The 20,313-nt window shown below is 50.3% G+C and overlaps 1 protein-coding gene across 1 annotated transcript in view; it reads right to left on the bottom strand.

Moving 5' to 3' along the window:
• ADGRE1 (adhesion G protein-coupled receptor E1) overlaps positions 1–4,951 on the bottom strand; it is a 60,973-nt gene extending 56,022 nt beyond the window's left edge. The window contains exon 1 of the mRNA XM_021709334.1: positions 4,783–4,951. Within this exon, the coding sequence (XP_021565009.1) occupies positions 4,783–4,951 (169 nt within the window). The remainder of the gene's footprint in view (positions 1–4,782) is intronic.
• Positions 4,952–20,313: the final 15,362 nt, after the last annotated feature.

The following is a 20,313-nucleotide window of genomic DNA, read 5'->3' as shown; positions in this document are numbered from 1 at the left end:
CCTAACCCTTAACTGTACCCCACAATATCATAATAAAAAATATTGATTAAAAAAACAAAACAAAACAAAAGAATGGGCCCTATCTGCAGGGAAGCCAAGGATCCCCTGAAGTTACCCACTGGGAATGCCTAGGAGATAAGGGGAAGTGCGCCCTCCATTAGCTCTGAGGAATGTCATTCAAGAAGGTGCAGGAGCATTAGAATCCTTGTCACGCCCTTCTCTAGGGGTTATGATAATATGAACAGACATTAACGGGTCTCTGTGTCAAAGGTTCTCCAAGACATTCACAGGTGATCAATAAGGAAGTCACGGCAGTCACATCTACCTAACTGCAACATCTACCTAACTGCAACATCTCCAAGGAAAAGGATTTAAGCCAGGGCTCGGGAGGTTATGGGGCCACACTCACCTAGGGTGTAGGTCTGCTCCCTGTCTGTGGAGAGTGATCTTTTCTTAAATAAATCTTCTTTCACCTCTTTGTGTGTTGCAATTCTTTGCATTACTTGGATCTCTGAGTTATCAGCACACACCTCTGGCATGCCAGCTCCGGTGGGGCTGCACCCCTAACATTTTCTGCAGGTCCCACTGAGATTTTATCTCTCTCTTTCCCTCTCTTCCTTCTTTATTTCCTAACTGGTGCCCCTCGGTGGACTGTGTTGGAAGCTGGTGGCAACTGGAAGGTGTCAGGGAAAGACATCAGATCGCTGTAGCCCAACAGGGTGAGGGACTAAGCTTAACTCTTTACTTCCTTCTAGCCAAGACTTCTGAGTTTCCCCACGGACCGAGCTGGATCTCGGAGGACAACTGATGGTCTCTGCCTAGGGCTACTCCCTAGGGAGGCAAGAAGATCCCCGAAGGAAAGTTCGGACCGCCAGCACCCATATGGGTGGGAAACAAAGTGCTTGGTTTTCTTTGCTCTTTTCTTCTCTGGCTGGTGAAGTAACTCCACGAAGGACCTTGAGACACCAACAGCTGTACAGTATGTCTTTCTTCCCTCATTATCATCCACACACCTACTTATTTGCATGTGTGCTCTTGGACCCCCCCGGTTCAGATGAATTTCTGGGTCTCTTGGACTTTTCCCGGTTCTGTCTTGGAAGATTCCTAGCAAGGGTCTGGGACCCAATTGCCGGAAGTCCTGGTACCAGGCCTTCCAAGACATGGTGGAGCATAGCCTCCTGTGATCTCCAGCGGGCACAGGGTCGGGAGGACGCTCTCTCCCTGCTGACTCATTCCTTGGGACGTGTTGGGGACCCCCAGCAGGGGTTCTGGATGGGTTTAGGCCCAGAAACGAATCCATGAAACCAAGAGCCCAACTGTATCCCTGTTTTCTTTTATTACAATACTGCTTTGCGGCCCCGGCACCGGTTCCGGCCCACCTTGCCCCAGCTGACCCTTTCGTCTGGTGGCCAAGTACGGGGAAATTCCACAATATAAGCTGGGGGATGGCGAAACCTGGCCCGAAGGTGGCTCCTTAACTCCTAATGCACTCCTGCAGCTTGATTTATACTTCGCAAGAGATGACAAGTTCCTTGAGCTCCAGTATAGTCAAGCCTTTTATGAGTTAGCTCGCCACCCAGCTGTCTGTTCCTCTTGCCATATTTCTGTGTTGGCCCCCAGACACCATTGCCCATAGGCCCATCAGAGGATACTGATCCTGCTGCCTGAGCCGTCCCTCCCTCAAAAGATGTTTCACCCCCTTCACACTCTCTATTCTTTCTACAACTCCGATTCCTGCTTTCCCACTCACAACTCAAATGCTGACCCAACTGGTTTAACCACTCCTGTCTCTCTTGTCATCTGCTTTTGCTACTTTACTCTCCATCAGTTTCCCTTCCAAAATTCTCTTCCTTCTTGCCCACCCCTTTTACCTGTGGAGGAGGGGCTGGCATCTCCGGCCGCGGCACCTAACCATGGTCTTCATTCTTTCTCTTTTATCTTCGGAGAAGGGGCCGATGCCAAAGGCCAGGGCACCTGATCCCAGCCTTCAGCCTTCTTGCCACCCCCCTTTCCCCCACTGCTTGATGACCCCCTGGAGGCAGCCCCACTGGCTGCAGCAAGTTACCACCTCCATGTGTACTTGGGAAGCCCATTCAGGTTTCCACATGGCTTAACAGGTCTCTTCTGGGGCGGGGGTGGGAGGTGGCTGGGGCAAAAGGATATTAAAGTTCTTTTTTGTTGTTTTCTTATGACAAATCTCTCTCAAGTTAAATTGAAACTGGAGCGATATCAACCTTCCCTCCCAGACGAAAGTAAAGTTAACTAACTACCAAAAAAGGTCAGTTGTCATTTTAATCTGTTTCTCCAATCAAACTTGCAAGCGCGCTAGTAAATTTTACTTCCAACTTTACCATGTGTTCACATTTGTGCTAAATAACACCACTGTTTGCTGTATCGGGCTTGCTAAAGTTGTATTTTATAAACGAAAGGTTAAAGCACCTATAAGAAAGGTAAAACTTTCAATGCTGGACACTGCATTACATGGTAAGGTTTGGAAACTGGCCATTCCCACCTGGTTAAGTCACTTTTACTAAGCCTAGTACTTCTCCTGCCGGATGGGTAAAATACGGGATATCTGTGTGTGAGCACAATAAGGATGGGAACTGATCATTCTCACCTAATTGTCCACACCTTACAACTAAGACTACAATTTAGTAATTCATAAGGGTTTTTAACAACTTTGCCTGTTCACGGTTATAAATAAGTAGGCACAGATCATTTCATATCCATGTGGTCTGTCCACTCCAAAGCGTTTTACACCAAACTGCTACAAACAGAAATAAACAAAAATGCCCTATGTGTAGCCTATTAAAAAGAACTTTTGAGTTTTTTCTAGCAGAGGGTGCCCACATGGAGGTCTACAGAACCAGAGGGCCAAAGAGGCACCCAACTGCCAGTCACCATTAGTGACAAAACTCCAACTGCCCATCTGGCAAGGACAAACCTGCTAAGGGGATGGTGCCCATTGCTTATGGGTACAGTCTGCGGGGGCACTGAAGGCACAGTTGCCCCCCAAAAAGGCCTTAACCTCCTGGACCTTGTCCACTGTGCAGGCCAGAAAACCACTGGGAAGCAGGTACACTCTCTTCTGAAGAGAGGAGAAAACACTTGACTCACAAATGGTGGCCACTTATGAAGGCCTGCAAATGTGCTAAACTGCCTGACACTGGCTCACCATCACCCCAACAACCCCCCCCCGGGTAAACATTAGGGTGCTGGAACCCAAATTAATTTCTTAATTTGACACAGGTGCCAGCTCTTTGGTCCTGGCCATCCATGTTGAAGTCATATAGTCATATCCAAAAGAATTTTCTCCTTTAAACAACAGAGGGGGGAAGAAAGAGACAAAATTCAATTAGCCCTCCCCCACTGTCTTTGTCTTTTCAAAATCTTTGAACTATCACTTTGGCTAAATAAGTAACTTTTACAACAACTACTGTAATTTTGTGTTATAACATTATGCTTTTAAAAATTTTTAATCAGTCTCTCTAGGGTGAGGTAGGAAATAATCTTGTGCCTAACTAGCACCCAAGACATTTTGCCACATCTACCACAGATCAGGCTCAAGGATTACTATCCAACATAGGATTAACGGCAAAATAGCCTAGGCTTTACCCTCTAGCATATAAAGCATATCAGACTAATTGTGAAAATAAAAGAAACCGATTTTCTCTTGCCAAGGTTTACCTATCTTGAATTTTCAATTTAAGCTACAACCTAACTACATGTCTCTAACGTTTTCAGTTTTTCTTTCTTCAGACTTTGTCAAAGTGGTTGTATTTCCTTGTTAAAGTACAACTATAGATAATTTACAAAGGAATATTTCAACTTGCATTGATAAATTAGAGGTTTTAGCTAATCATCCATATAATGTACAGAACTACTTTCACTTTCCCAACATTGTTTTTGGAGCAATAGCCTTTTTCATTATCGGTTGCTTAATAATTTTTGCCTGTGCTCTCACTCAATGTTATATTAAATTCAAATAGTATTCTGTTAAGGCCCCACCATTTCCTATTCATGCCCTTGGAAATAGATAGGTAGGAACATCTCTATGGCCCACCTCAGCAGGAAGTAGATACAGAAGACTGATTTTCACCCCGTATCCCAGGGTCATAAGCATATTTCCAAGTGCAGGAGTAGGGAATGAAAGGACAGACTGAGAACCGAAAGCCATTTTTTATCTTGTTTCTAAACCTTAGTACAATGATGAGAAAGTAGAAGCTATGTTTTGAAGAAATACATACTTTAGGTAAAATTAACTTTGCCGACTTTGTCTTTTCGGAAACAGACTTCCTGGTGCCAGGTATCAGAGGTATCTCATAGTGGCAATCCAGCTTGCCTAGAGGAAGGGGAATTTACACCTAAGCCATCATGCATTGGGCAAAGATTGTAGAAGTCATGAAACTTGTAATTACAAAAGTTATGACCGCTCAGAGGGGGAGCAGGTGGGATTCAATCTTTCAGTAGAACAGGCCCTATCTACAGGGCAGGACCCAAAGCTATCCACTGGGATGCCTAGGAGATAAGGGGAAGTGCCCCCTCCATTATCTTTAAGGAATGTCTTTCGGGAAGGTGCAGGAGCATTAGAATCCTTGTCACGTCCTTCTCTAGGGGCTATGAGAATATGAACAGACATTAATGGGTTTCTGTGTCACAGGTTCCCCAAGACATTTGCAGGTGGTCCATAAGGAAGTCACAGTAGTCACGTCTACCTGATTGCAACATCTCCAAGGAAAAGGATTTAAGCCGGGACTCAGGGGGCTATGGGACCGCACTCACCTAGAGTGTAAGTCCACTCCCTGTCTGTGAGGAGTGATCTTTTCTTAAATACATCTTTCACCTCTTTGCGTTTTGCAATTCTTTGCACTCGGATCTCTGGGTTGCCAGCGGCGCACACCTCCGGCTTGCCGGCTCCGGCAGTACTGCACCCCTGCGGCTCCCTCTCCATCCTGCCATCCTCACCCTATCCGTGCCCTAACAAAATCATGACGCAATCTCACAGAAATTTTGTGGCAATTGAGTTCGTTCTATGCTTAAAGAATGTGGAACAGTGCTGAGCGGGTGGCTGCTATGCCCGTCTGAGCCTTCTTGTCTAGCATATCATCCTGCCTCGTGAGCGCAGAAACCTTGTCCGTTGCTGTCCGCCTCCTCCTCGGTGCCTGGAACAGCACCTGGTATACACAGGAGGCGCTCAGGAAACGCACATCCAATAAACAACCCTGGAGAAAATCTTCCCTGACGGACGGATGGACTTCCCTGAGATACAAAATTCTGTCCAAGGTTTCCCAGTCATGGTGCCTAGGATCATGATCTCTGGTCTGGACCATCCATGACCTCCCTCTTCCCCGAAGTCTGTTTCCAGCTTGTCCTCCTCCCTTCACCCCCCACCCCCCGCCATGCCCCGTTCAGCCCCGTTCAGCCTCACACTCACCCCAGAAGAGAAGCAGACGGTAGACCCACATCATGTTGTGGTTGTGTCATGCCAGAGGGGGACCTTTGCTCCTGACCCTGAGTTTTCAGTAAGGAAGATGTGTGAGGATGAGAAGGAGGAGCCAGAGTTGGCTGAGGACGTCCGGGCATCACTGCCCTTTTTGCTGACTTGCTTCCACTCAAGGAGAGCCTGGAAACTCTCCATGCTCCCCCGTTCTCCACCACAAAGAGAAGTCAATCTGGCTGACGTGTTTTTGTCTCTTCCTCCTCTCTCTTCTTTCCCCACCAACATCTTTCTCCCGTCTCTTGTCACCTTCTTGTACTGCCACCAGTAAATGAGCGGCCCCCAGGAAAACCAATCTCACACTTAAGGGTCTCTTCCCAGACTGCCTCATAAAAAAATTTAAAAATGTGAAAAGCATCACGTGCCAGATGCTGCATTAGGCACGTTGCAACAAAGTTTAATTTTAGCATCATGTCGATTTCATAACACGGGGACTCCCCTCTCTCTACCAAAAAAAAAAGGAAGCTAGCCCAGAAGTTGAAAGCTTCAGCGAGCGCTGATCACATAACTGCACTCCAGCCTGGGCAACAGAGCCAGATCCCGTCTCTAAGAAAATAAAATAAAAAACATTTTAAAAAACAAAGTTTGGTGGCTCATGCCTATAATCCCAGCACTCTGGGAAACTGAGACAGGAGGATCACTTGGGCTCAGGAGTAAGACCAGCTGGGGCACCATAGCAAGACCCCATCTCTATCCCCCCCAAATTTTTTTTAATGAGCCAGATGTGGTGACGTGCACCTGGAGGCTGAGGCGGGAGGATCACTTGAACCCAGGAGTCTGAGGCTACAGTGAGCTATGATGATGCCACTACTCTCCAACCTGGGCAACAGAGTGAGATCCCAACTTAATCAATCAACCAATCAGTTTTTAAGAAAGAAGCTCACAAATCTGGAACCCGTTTGCCAGGGTCCAAATTCTGTCTCCACCACCTGCCTCAACATTCTCATCTGTTCTTCGGGCCCATTGAGAGCCTTCCTCTGGGGCTGATGTGAGCACCAGGGGCATTGATGTAGATACCGTTCCAAGAACAGAGCCTGGACACCACAAAGTGCCGAGTGTCGGCTATGACTGGGATAGGAACCAGAACCAGACAGACGTGGCATCAAATCCCAGCTTGGCAAGGTCTTCCCAAAGCGGCCATAGGAGTGACCCACCTCCCTGAGCCTTGATTTCTTTCTTTCTTTTTTTTTTTTTTATTTGGAGTCTCACTCTGTCACCCAGACTGGAGTGCAGTGGCCGCTCCCAGCCACCGCAGCCTCGACCCCCTGGGCTCCAGTGATCCTTCCGCCTCAGCCTTCCTAGTAGCTGGAACTACAGGCGCGCGCTACCACGCCCGGCTCATTTTTTGATTTATTGTAGAGATGAGGTCTCACCAAGTTGCCCAGGCGGGTCTCGAACCCGCGGGCTCAGGCCATCCACTCACCTCGGCCTCCCAAAGTGCTGGGATGACAGGCTGATCCACCCAGCCCAGCCTAGCCTTGATTTCTTAACTGGAAAGTTGGGATAGCGCTCAGCCCTTCCCAAGAGATCCTTGTGGGTAGAGATGCAGGAGGGTGTTTGACACGTGGCGGGCTGGCAGCCATCGACAGTCCTGGCTATGTTACTCAACATGGCTGACATCCATTTGTCCAATACCCCAGGAGTGTGTGGAAAGGTAGGTCTGTCCTTCCCATGTTCAGAGACAGAAAGCCAGAGGTGAGGAATTTCTTCCTCGGCCACAGGAAATCCATCCCAGGCTGGGGGTGGAGGGAATGAGCTCCCCAGAGAATGAGCGGGGTCCTACCAGGCTTCCCCAAAAAGGCACCTTGAGAAGAAGCCAGGCACGTGCAAAGACCCCTTAAGTTCTGGAGAAGCTGCTGTCTGAAGAGAGGATCCTTCCACACTCGCTCAGTTCCAGGATGACTTCTGCATTTTTTATTAGACAAATACACCAGCTCTGACTTGGTGCCTTCCGAGCCTTGTTTATTTTTAATTTCCCTACTTGTGATGTGTTCTTTTTGCTTCCTTTTCTTCTGTTTTTAAAATTGCTTTATCATTATTACTATTATTTTAGAGATAGGGTCTTGTTCTGTTGCCCAGACGGGACTGCAGTGGCATTGACCATAGTTCACTGCAGCCTCAAACTCCTGGGCTCAGGTGATCCTCCTGCCTCAGCCTCCCTAGTAGCTGGGACTACAGACACACGCCACCACGCACAGCTTAATTTATGTTTGTATGGACAGCGTCTCACTATGTCGTCCAGGCTGATCTCAAACTCTTTGCCTCAAGAGATCCCCTCACCTCGGCCTCCCCAAGTGCTGGGATTACAGGCGTGAGCCACTGTGCCCAACCTAATATCTTTTTTTTTTTTCGAGTTGGAGTCTCACTCTGTCACCCAGATTGGAGTGCAGTGGCCGCTCCCCGCCACCACAGCCTCGACCTGCTGGGCTCCGGCGATCCTTCCGCCTCAGCCTTCCAAGCAGCTGGAACTACAGGCGCGCGCTACCACGCCCGGCTGATTTTTTTGATTTATTGTAGAGATGAGGTCTTACCAATTTGCCCAGGTGGGTCTTGAACCCGCGGGCTCAGGCCATCTGCTCACCTCCGCCTCTCAAAGCGTGGGATTACAGGCTGAGCCACCGAGCCCGGCTTAATTTCTTTTTTTAATTGCCAAGTAAAATTGCATATATGTATGGGGTACAATGTGATGTTTTGAAATACGTATACACTGTGGAATGGATAACTCAAGGTAATTAACATGCCCATTACTGCCATGCTGATCTTTTTTTAGGGCAAGAATACTTACAATTGACGCTTTTAGCAATTTTCGAGTATCCAATACATTGATAGTAACTACGGTCACCATGCAGTATTTGGACACTGAAGTTCATGATCACTGAAACTTATTCCTCCTGTTTAACTGGAATTTTATATCCTTCAACCAACATCTCTCTTCCCATGTCTTTTTTTTTTTTTTTTGAGACAAGGTTTTACTCTGTCACCCAGGCTGGAGTACAGTGGCATGATCACAGCTCACCTCATTCTCAAACTCCCAGGTTCCAGCAGTCTTCCTCCTCAGCCTCTCGAGGAGCTGGGACTACAGGCGAGTGCCACCACATCTGGCTAATTTTCCTATTTCTTGTAGGGGTGGAGTCTTGCTACGTGGCCCAGGCTGGTCTCAAACTCCTGGTCTTAAGCAGTCCTCCTGCCTTGGCCTCCCAAAGTGCTGGGATGGTGGGTATGAGCCACTGCAGCCAGCCTTTCCTCTCATGTCTTCTTAAATGCTTCTGATCATAGGATGCTGAGAATAGGAAAAGGTCTAAGTTGTCCAGATATTCACCTGGGGACTGGAGAGAAAAGGATTTCCCCAGACAAGTGTCCGCTCACAGCAACCACAGATGCAACTCTTAACCTCCTACTTCCTGTCTCCTGGTAAGATTACATTCTCCGCTCACTCCCATTATTATCCTCTGTGGGGTAATGTTACTAGCTAGTAGGGTCTGCCAGGGATTTGCTCTTTCTTCTATAATCTTTGTTCAACATATCCAGGAGTACGTGGTCTGACAATCACACTGACAAACTCATCCTAGAAAAAGTGCGACTTCCCTCATTGCTGAATATCACTATGGTCACCCCCAACGTCCTCCCCCTGGGAATCTATGCACCAATGCCAGCACCTCATCCACTGGTCAAAGAAATTTCAGAACTTTTTTTTCTGAAAGTGCCATCAGAGCTGTTGTTGTATTAGCTTGATGTCCCGAATATCATCAAAATGCCTTCCTCTCAATATTTCCTTTATCTTCAGGTAAAGAAAAAAAGTCACTGGGGGCCAGATCAGGTGAGTAGGGAGGGTGTTCCCATACAGTTATCTGTTGACTGGCTAAAAACTCCCTCACGGACAGTACTGTGGGAGCTGGTGCATTGTTGTGATGCAAGAGCTCCTTCCGGGACCGTTTTTTGCACACACCTTTCTCAGGCCGAGATTTTCAGTTAAGATTTTCCTAACTGTTTCTCTCTCGGTGCTTATTTGGTCTGTTGTGCATCTCGCAGTCAGCTGATGATTTTTGATGCACATTGTGATGAAGTTTTGTAATGTTTTGGTCAGTTCTGCTTGCCACTGACTATCCTGACCGCTTTTTATCAATGATACTTTCTCTCCCCTCAGGAAAACATCTAATTCATTTGCACACGGCCGCTTTCTTCATGGCATTAGTGTCATAAACTTGGGCTAACATGTTCTTGATTTCACCTCTTCTATTGGCATGTTTCACAAGAACTGTAATGCTTGTTGTTTGCCCTGATCGAAGTTCTGACATTCGTGCGAGAGCACACAAAAACACGCAAAAACAACAATGAATGACACTCAGCAGCACACCGCCACACACCGACACAAACACAGCGGTGAGACACGGATATACCAAGGTGATGAAACCTCACTGAGCTGTTTGTGCAGTGCTGTCCACGTAAGCGCACAGTGGCAAGTTCATGAACTTAATTGTCAGTGCACATAGACCCTAGAGGCAGACGGACCCAAGCAGTGGTTTTAACAGACGTCCAACGAATTTTTTTTTTTATTTGGAGTCTCACTCCATCGCCAAGGCTGGAGTGCAGGGGCACGCTCACGGCCACCCCGGTGTCGACCTGCTGGACTCCAGCGATCCTTCCACCTCAGCCCTCCAAGTAGCCAGAACTACAGGCACACACTACCATACCCAGCTCATTTGTGATGTATTATAGACACGAGGTCTCGCCAAGTTGCCCGGGCTGGTCTCGAACCCCTTGGCTCAGGCAATCCACTTGCCTCGGCCTCCCAAAGTGCTGGGATTACAGGTTGAGCCACCGAGCCTGGCCTCCTGCACTCATTCTTAGCCCTCCTCTCTTCAAGTGTGGGCTGGACTTTGTGAGTTGTTTCCAGTGAACAGAAAAACAGGGATATGACAATATGTCCCATCTGAGATGAAGTCATAGGAGGCATGGTGGCGTTCTCCTCACTCTTTCCGGGATCGTTTGTGGAGAGCATCCAAGGGCCACCACGAAGGAACTGAGGCCTCCTGCCATCAGCCTCATGGGTGTGCTAGCTTGGAAGCAAATCTTCCCGACCCGGTTGGGCTCTCAGATGATCCCTCCCTGACCAACAATTTGATCAGAACCTCATGTAAGTTCCTGAGCCAGAACCCCTCAGCAAAGCCACTCCTAGATTTCTGACCCCCAGAAACTATAGGAAAATAAACGCTCGAGACTGGGCATAGTGACTTTGGGAGGCCATAGTGGAAGGATTGCTTGAGGCCAAGAGTTTGAGACCAGCTTGAGCAACAGATCAAGACTCTGTCTTGACCCAAAAAAAAAGTTTAAAAATAGCTGTGAGTGGCAGCTCATGCCTGTAATCCTCCCTGTACTCGGGAGGCTGAGACAGGAGGATTGCTTGAGCCCATGAGTTTGAGACCAGCCTGGGCAACATAGCAAGACCTTGTCTCTACAAAAAAACCAAAAACAAAATGAGCCAGGTGTGGTAGCAGGTGACTGTAGTCCCAGCTACTTGGGAGGCCAGAATAGAAGGATCGCCTGAGCACAGGATGTCCAGGCTGTGGTGAGTCCTGATCATGCCACTGCACTCCAGCCTGGCTGATAGAGTGGGATCTCAACTCAAAAAAAAAGTAAATAAATAAAAATAAGTAGAAGCAGGTTGTTTTAAGCTGCTAAGTTTTGGACTCACTTGTTACACAGCAGGAGATAACTAATACACACCTAGAAGCCATTTTCTCCATCAGCCAAATGAGGGATACTCATGTGTCTACTTCATAGGGTTTGAAGTCCAAGGGGATATCATCGTAAAACCCTGCCTGGCACCGATTAAATGCTTAACACTGTTGGTCATTATTGTCCTTATTATTATTCCACTGTCCTAAATGGCCACTGCTTCTTTTAGAAGAGATTCTCAAAGCAGCAGAGACTGAATTGGAGAAGACAGTGAAAGCTTGGGTCACGCAGGATCTTAGAAGGTGAGGAGAGAGTTTAGGCCACGACCTTGGAGGAATGGAGGGGGTTTGGCAAGGGAGACACGGACTCGGGTGGGTATTCCATAGTTCTGTTGCGTTGTCAGGTACTGGGCAGGGTCGGCCACAGGTGGGCAGAGGGGAGGAGGCTGGGGCTGCATCCAGGAGAGAACGGGTGGTCTTGTCTCAGGCAGGGGCTGCAGAGATGGAGGGAAATCGGGGGGGGGAGACCATGCGAACGTGGGCAAGGAAGCAGAGATAGAGGAAGGAGCTGGGGTTAGGAGACCGGACCCCAGAGTGGAAAGGTCATCGAACCAAGCCCAGATCCCTCCCGGGGACGGGGCGAGACAAGGCAGCATAAGTTTCCTGCAGCTGCTACGACAAAGAGTCACACGTGTGGCGGCTTGAAGAAGACGTAAATGCATGAAACTCTGGGTCCGGAGGTCAGAGCCCTTACAGGAGTCTCAGGGGACTCGAATCAAGGGGTCAGCAGCTTGTTCCTTCTGGGGGCTCCCGGGAGAACCCGCTGTCCACTTCTCCAGCTTCTGGAAGCCGCCTGCCTTCCTCGGCTCACGGCTGCTTCTGCCACGCTCGAGGCTCGCCTCCCCTTCTTCTCCTCTTTTTTCTCTCTCTGATTCTATCTCTCAATCTTGCTCTCAATCTCTGGCTTTCATTCTCTCTCTCTCTCTCTCTCTCTCTCTCTCTCTCTCTCTCACACAATTTCTCTCTCTCTCGCTTTCTATCTCTCTTGCTCTTTCTATCTCTGTCTCTTTCTCTATCACTCTTTCTTGCTTTCTCTATCTCTCACTGTCTCTCTCTCTCAATCTCTTCCTTTCTCTCCATCTCTTTCTATCCCCCTCTCTCTTTCTGTATCTCACATACTCTCTCTTTCTCTCTCTCTCCATTGCTAGGGTGGCTGGGTGGAGAGGGGTGCAGCCCGGCCGGAGCCAGTAAGGCCAAGAATTGCAACACACCAAGAGGTGAAAGAAGAAAAGATTTTTTTTGTTTTTGAGTTGGAGTCTCACTCGGTCGCCCAGACCGGAGGGCAGGGGCCGCTCCCGGCCCCCGCAGCCTCGACCCGCTGGGCTCCGGCGATCCTTCCGCCTCAGCCTTCCGAGGAGCCGGAATCGCAGGCAGGCGCTACCACGCCCGGCTGATTTTTTGATTTATTGTAGGGATGAGGTCTTGCTGCCCAGGAAAAGATTGATTTAAGAAACGTTCACCCCCCGCAGACAGGGAGCGAACCTACACTCTAGATGAGTGTGGGCTCCCAGTCCCCCTGAGCCCCAGCTTCAATCCCTTTCCCTGGAGAGGTTGCAGTCAGGTAGACGTGACTGCCGTGACTTCCTTATCAACCACCCGTGGATGTCTTGGAGATCCTGTGACCCAGAGACCCCCTAATGTCCACCCACATTATCATAGCCCCTAGAGAAGGTCCTGGCAAGGATTCTAATTCCCCTCCGTCTTTCCGAATGACATTCCTCAGAGCTAATGGAGGGTGCACCTCCCCTTATCTCCCAGGCATTCCCAGTGGGTAGCTGCGGGGGATCCTAGGCTTCCCTGTAGACAGCACCCAGTGTACTGGAAGATGGAATCCCCGCCTGCTCCCCCTCTGAGGGGTCCTAACTTTTGTAATTACAAGTTTCGAGACTTGTACAATCTTGCCCGAGGCATGACGTCTTCAGGCCTTGTAAACGCCCTTTGCCCTAGGCAAGCTTGATTGCCGTTATGAGATACCTCTGATACCTGGCACCAGGAAGTCTGTGTTTCTGAAAAGACAAAGTCGGCAGGTTCATCTTTCCCTAAAGTATGCATTTCCTCAAAACATAGCTTCTAGCCGGGCTCGGTGGCGGTGGCTCAGCCTGTCATCCCGCGCCTTTGGGAGGCTGAGGTGAGTGGATTGCCTGAGCCCGCGGGTTCGAGACCCGCCTGGGCAGCGAGACCTCAACTCTACAGTAAATCAAAAAATCAGCCGGGCGTGGTGGCGCCTGCCTGTAATTCCGGCTACTGGGAAGGCGGAGGCGGAAGGATCGCCGGAGCCCAGCAGGTCGAGGCCGCGGTGGCCGGGAGCGGCCCCTGCACTCCGGTCTGGGCGACCGAGTGAGACTCCAACTCAAAAAAAAAAAAACAACATAGCTTCTACTTTCTCGTCATTGTATTACGGTTTAGGAAAAAGATTTTTTTTAAAAAAATGCATTTCCCGCTCTGGGTCTCTCCGTCCATCTGCCTCTCGCTCTCTCTCTCAATCTCTGACTCAGTCTCCCTTTCTCTCTTTGACCTACCCGCTCCCTCTCATGAGGGCCCTGATGGTGACCCAGGGCCCCTCAGATGGTCCAGGATGCTCTCCCGGTCCCAACGTCCCTGCCTGGGTCCCATCGGCAGAGTCTCTTTTGCACAGCAGGGTCTGTACCCACAGGCTCCAGGGATCGGGACGAGGGTGAAGGAAGCCCATGGCTCCCTGACCACAGCGGGCCCTGGTGAGCAACCGAGGAGGACACGAGATTCCACACACCCTCCAAACCCCCCAGAGGTGACCGAGACTCCAAAATCTGGACCGTAGTGACCCTGCAGACACGTGCGTGGGGGTGCGGGAACGCGAAGGGGAAGCACCCAGAAGAGGAAATGAACCATTCTGGCTGCACAGCTTGTAAAATCGAATCCCTCATGACTTTCCCGGCAAAGGGGGAAAAAAAGGGACTCTTAAGATCGCAGCAGTCAGCGGCGGGAGGGCCGCGGGGACGTCACGGACTGTCACGCCGGGGGAACCCCGGGGGGTTCCAGGCAGCCCTGTCTTACCGAACTATGTCCCTCTTGCATTCTAAAGCCTTCTGTGGCTCCCTATTGCCCTCAGGATGAGGTCGGGGCTCATGAGTACTTCACTCAAGACCCTGCCTGGCCTTCCTCTGGTCTATCCTTCTTGTTTCATGGCTCCAAACTCCCCTGAAAACCCTGGTGGTCCCAAAACCATTGAACACCCCTGTGGCAAGTGCAGACTAAGAGTTCCTTCTCCAGAGAACTGCTCTCAGCCGAACAACGGCACAAACCCTCAGCCCCAGTCCACAGCCAATAGCCGAAGGTCACAGAGGCACACAAGGCCAGCCCTTGGCCCACTCGATGGTACCTTTCATGCCCCAGAGGTCCCCGTGGCACCAGACTGAGGCTGGACTCCTGCCCTGCCCTGTCTTGACTCTCTCACTCTTTCTGCCCAATAATCCCCTTGCCCAAGAATCCTAGGGCAGGTTCCCCTTCAAGCCCTCGCTTTGGACCCCGGGTCTGAAATGTGTATTCACTCCAAATCCCATAATTCCGTCTGGAATATCACCTCCTCCAGGAAGCCCTCCTTGACTCCTCCTCTAAGTTTCCTCTGTCACCTAGTTCCAGCTACTCGGGAGGCTGAGGTGGAAGGATCACCTGAGCCCAGGAGGTGGAGGCTGCAGTGAGCCATGATTGTGCCACGGCCCTCCAGCCTGGGCGACCGAGTGAGACTCTGGATTGAAAGAAAGAGAGAGAGATTTAAAGAGAGAAAGAGAGAGAGGGGAAGAGAGAGAGGGAAGGAAGGAAGGACGGAAAGAAAGAAAGAAAGAGAAAGAAAGCAAGAAAAGGAAAGAGAAAGAAAGCAAGAAAAAGAAAGAGAAAGAAAGAAAAAGAGAGAAAAAAGAGAAGGAAAGCAAAAGAAAGAGAAAGAAAGAAAGAAAAAGAAAGAGAAAGGAAAGAAAGAAACAGGCCAAACATTGGTAACTCCTGCCTATAATCCCAGTTCTTTGGCAGACCGAGGTGGGAGGACCCCTTGAGTCCCAGAATTCGACTGGCCTGGGCAACATAGCAAGACCCCGTCTCTACAAAAAAAAAAAATACTTTAAAAAGTATCCAGGCATTAGCGGGGCACAGCTATAGCTCCAGCTTCTCTGGAGGCTGAGGCAGAAGGATCACCCGAGCCCAGGAGGCCGAGGCTGCCGTGAGCCGTGATCGTGCCCCTGCGCTCCAGCCTGGGTGACCGTGCGATCCTGACTCAAAAATAAAATAAAAACAAGAAGACGAAGAGATAAAGAGAAACAGGTGACCTTCCTGGCCCAGAGACCCCCGCCCCACTGCCCCAGAAAAAGAGCAGGGTCCCGGGCGTGGGAGGGGAGGGGAGCAGCACCTGTTCTCTGGCCGCAGAAAAGGATCCGGGGTTCTGAGAGGAGGGTGGGTGTCAGGAGACACGATCCCATCTCCCCCAGCAGGGCTTGTCATCGGTTTCCCTGCCCCTCCGAAGGCTGTTTGAAGGCAGGGGTGGTCTGTCGGGGTCCCCGAGGCCACCCTCGGGCTCCAGGATCCTCCAGGAAGACTCAGCGGAGGGTCATTCTCCCAGCGACAAGGTATCACAACGAAAGGATACAAAGCAGCCAGGGGGATGGGGTGGGGGGGCACAGGTCGAAATCCAGAAAGAAACCCGGGCCAGCACCCCAGGGTCCTCTCCCAGCAGAGTCCTGGCAATTCATTCAGCGGCGAATTCCGCCGGCAATCACCCCCCCCCCCCCCCCCCCCCCGGAACCGCTGTGAAGTGTCGTCTGCCAGCGAGGCTCCCTCGAGGCTCAGAGCCCAGCGGGATTGTTTCCCAGCGGGAAGGCAGACGTCGAACTCAAATCACGTGGTTTGAGACAGGCGCCGTGGCTCACGCCTGTCAGCCCAGGGCTTTCGGGAGGCTGAGGCGGGAGGATGGCTTGAGGCCCGGAGTTCAAGACCCGCCCGGGCCAAAGAGCAAGACTTCGTCTCCAACACACCAAAAATTTAAAACTCAGCCCGGCGTGATGGCGAGCATCTGTAGTCCCAGCTATTCAGGAGGCAGAGGCAGGAGGATCGCCGGAGCCCAGGAAGCCAAGGACGTGATGCACCTTGACTGTGCCCCCTGCACTCCGGTCTGGGCAACAGAGTGAGACCCCCCGACTAAAAAAATAAATACATAAATAAAAATAAAATACCCAGGACAATCGGCAGGTCAGGAGATTCGGGGGGGGGGGGAGGGGGTAATGCTGCCGTCTTGAGCCTGAAGGCTTGAACCTCAGGCAACGTTTCTAGACGGATCACCGCGCCCGGCTCATTTTTCTAAATTTTTTGGGGGGGGAGACGATTCTCTTGCTGTGTTCCCCCAGGCTGGTCTTGAGCTCCCGGCCTCAAGCGATCCTCCCACCTCAGCCTCCCAAAGTCTGCAGGTGGAATTCCTCCTTCTTCAGGAAACCTCAGTCTTTGCGCCTAAGTTCTTCAACTGATTGGGTGAGGCCCACCTGCACCGTGGCGGGCCATCTGCCTGACTGAAAGTCAACTGACAAATAATGTCCATCCTCTCTTAAAAAGAGCTCCCCACGGTCCAGCCAAGCTGACACAGATACTTCACGATCATAAGCTCCTGTCTTTAAAATTCTAGAAAGTGTGAAACACGGGGAGTTGGGGCTGGGGTGAGCAAATCAGCGGTCAGAAGTGGAGGGAGGAAGCGATTCCAAGAAACCATTTGATGGTGCATGCTAGGTAGATGAGACCTTAAAGACATGAGATTTGAGTTTTTCCAACAAAACGCAGTCTCTGAAATTCGTTCCCGTGGAGCGTTGCTTTCATGGCACAAAGACAAACACATGTGACTTTATTTTGTAAAAGCCAAGGAGCCAGGCAGGGTGACTCACACCCGTCATCCCAGCACTTAGGGAGTTGGAGGCAGGAGGTTTGCCTAAGTCCACAGGTTCAAGACCAGGCTGGGCAACAAGATGAGACCTCGTCTCTACAATAACAAAAATAAGCCAAGCATGGTAGCGCGCACCTGTGGTTCCAGCCACTTGGAAGACTGAGGCAAAAGGATCACCCGAACCCAGCAGATCAAGGCCACAGTGGCTGTGAGCATACCGCCGCACTCAGCCTGGGCAGCAGAGTGAGACTCTGACTCAAAAAAAAAAAAAAAACCCATGCAACCCTTCAACCAAATACTTACTTCCTTTAAAAACTAAAATAAAGCCACAAAAACGGGTGCAATTTCTATTTTCTGACTGTGCCCTGACAGATAAGAAATATGTCCTGAGTCAGGCAGTGGCTCAAGCCTGTAATCCCAGCACTTTGGGAGCCCAGGGCAAGAGGATTGCCTGAGTCCAGGGGTTCGAGTCTAGCCTGGGCAACTTGGCAAGACCTTGTCTCTACAATAAATCAAAAATTAGCCAGGCGTGGTAGTGCGTGCCTGTGGTTCCGGCTACTTGGAAGGCTGAGGAAGAAGGATCACCAGAGCCCAGCAGGTCGGCCCTGGGGTGGCCGTGAGTGTGCCGCGGCACTCCAGCCTAGGCGACCGAGTGAGACTCCAACTTCAAAAAGAAAAGAGAAAAGAACAGAAATATGTTCTGGAAACGTAGGCTGGGTTATCATTCCCCATTGCCACCAAGAGCTCAGAGCCCGCTCTTCTGAATTTGTTTATTGTGCTGCTGTGGTTTGTTAATTTACTCTTATTGCAGTGGGGCGCCTGGTGTTTGCAAGCATTGCTGTAGACAGATGCTCCCTCTGCAAATATCTGCAAGGGTTTCTGGCTAAGCTCCAAGCCAGCTCCCCCGATGGGTTTCTTTATCATTTCCTCTCCCCAGAGGCGGAAGCAGCAGCTGGAGAGACTGCTAGCCCCGGCCGTCTTTGGACATGACCAGAAGTAGACTCAGAAGAGATGTGGAAGTGTAAGAGACCCAGGAGAGATAAGAAGTCATCATTTTCACTCCCCAAAGCCGGGGTCCCTGAGTCCAGGCGAACAGAGCCCTGGATTGGAGGGAAGTGGGTCTCCATGGGTCCAGAGAGAATTCTTCTCAGCCCAAGCCTCTGAGAAGGAAGAAGGTCCTCGAAAGGAGAGGCACCTCAGAAAGAGACAGCCTAAAAATTTAGCCAGGGGTGGTGGTGTGTGTCTGTAGTCCCAGCTACACAGGAGGCTGAGGCAGGAGGATCGCTTGGACCCAGGAGGTTGAGCCTGCACTCCGGCCTGGGGGACAGAGTGAGAACTTGACTTGGGAGAGAGAGAAGGGAGAGAAAGAAAGAAGAAAGAAAGAAGAAAGAAAGAAGAAAGAAAGAAAGAAAGAAAGAAAGAAAGAAAGAAAGAAAGAAAGAAAGAAAGAAAGAAAGAAAGAAAAAGAAAGTTAACTGGCTGGCACCATCATACACTGTTGGTAGGAACATAAAATGCTGCAGCCCATGTGGAAAACATTCAGCAGTTTCTTAAAAAATGAAACATAGAGGCCGGGAACAGTGGCTTATGCCTATAATCCCAACACTTTGGGAGGCCGAGGTGAGAGGATTGCCTGATCCCACAGGTTCGAGACCCACCCGGGCAACTTGGCGAGACCTCATCTCTACAATAAATCAAAAATTAGCCGGGCATGGTGGCGCGCGCCTGTAGTTCCAGCTACCTGGCGGAGGCGGAAGGATCGCCGGAGCCCAGCAGGTCGAGGCCGCAGTGGCCGGGAGCGTGCCACCGCTCTCCAGCCTAGACGACGGAGTGAGACTCTGACACACACACGCAGATTCAACATAGAACTACCGTGGGGCCCAGCTGTTCCACTTCTAGGCGTCTATCCAGAGGAATTTAAGGCCAGGACTCACGGATACGCACACCTTCATAGTCACAGCGGTATCGTCCACAACAGCCAACAGGCAGAAGCCACTCGAGTGTTCCTCAGCAGATGGATAAATAAGCATAGTGTGGCCCAGCCGTGCAATGGAATATGATTCGGCCCTGAAAAGGAAGGACATTCTGACGCAGGCTACGACCCAGTAGAGCCCGGGGGACGTCGTGCTCGGTGAAATAAGCCAGTCACAGAAAAACACTTCCTGTGAGATCCCGCTCCTACGAGGCCCCCGGAGTCATCAGATTCACAGAGACAGAAAGGAGCCTGGGAAGGGACAGGGGCCGGGAGGGGACCAGGAGTGAGTGCCTCGTGGAGACAGAGCTTCTGTTTGGGAAGATAAGAAAGTTCTGGAAATGATGGTGGTGGTGGTGGTTGCCCAGCTTTGTAAATGTGTGCGTGTGTGCTTGTTTTCTGAGTCGGGGTCTCACTCTGTGGCCCGTCTGGAGTGCAGTGGCGTGATCATGGCTCACCACAGCCCCGACCTTCTGGGCTCAGGTGATCCTTCCACCTCAACCTCCCAGGTAGCTGGAACCACAGGCACGTGCCACCACTCCTGGCTGTTTTTTAAAAATTTTTTTTTGTAGAGATGAGGTCTTGCTATGTTGCCCAGGCCGGTCTCGCACTCCTGGCCCCAAGCGATCCTCCCACCTCAACCTCCCAAAGGGCTGAGATTAGGGGTGTGCACCACCGCACCCAGCCTTGTGAATGTGTTGAATGCCACTGAACTGCACACTCAAAAATGGTAAAAAAGACAAAAAGAGAGAGGTGCGTCTTAGGTATGTGTTTCACATTAAGAGTTTTTTGTTATGAATTTTATGTTGTGACTATTTGGTTGTGCTACAAATAGTTTACCACAATTTACAAGGTACGATGATTAAACCCTTTCGAGAGCCTCCTGTGCTGTCCACTGAGGCCTGAGAAAAGTCCAGGAGAGAATTAGCAAAAGGTGCCCCCTTCTGACAGACACAGCCCTGCTCCCAAGGTGTCGAGCTGAACTCAGGATAAGTTTCCATCCTCTTAACTCTCATCCGAAACTCCACCGTACACAGAGACACTGGTGTCCCATAAAGGCTAGAGAAAGTCCCAAGCTCTCACCACAGTCCGTCCCTGACAATTTCCCTTCCTGTCTCTCCCCTCCTGGCTCACGGCACTCAGGTCATTCTGTGCCACCACGCCCGACTAATTTGTGTGTGTGTGTGTGTGTGTGTGTGTGTGTGTGTGTGTGTGT

Source organism: Carlito syrichta, unplaced genomic scaffold, assembly GCF_000164805.1.
Source record: "Carlito syrichta isolate Samal-C Ts95f unplaced genomic scaffold, Tarsius_syrichta-2.0.1 Scaffold174810, whole genome shotgun sequence".
Taxonomy (NCBI): Eukaryota; Metazoa; Chordata; class Mammalia; order Primates; family Tarsiidae; genus Carlito; species Carlito syrichta.
Note: the sequence above shows the minus strand (reverse complement) of the source record. Positions and strands in the feature narration are given on the sequence as shown.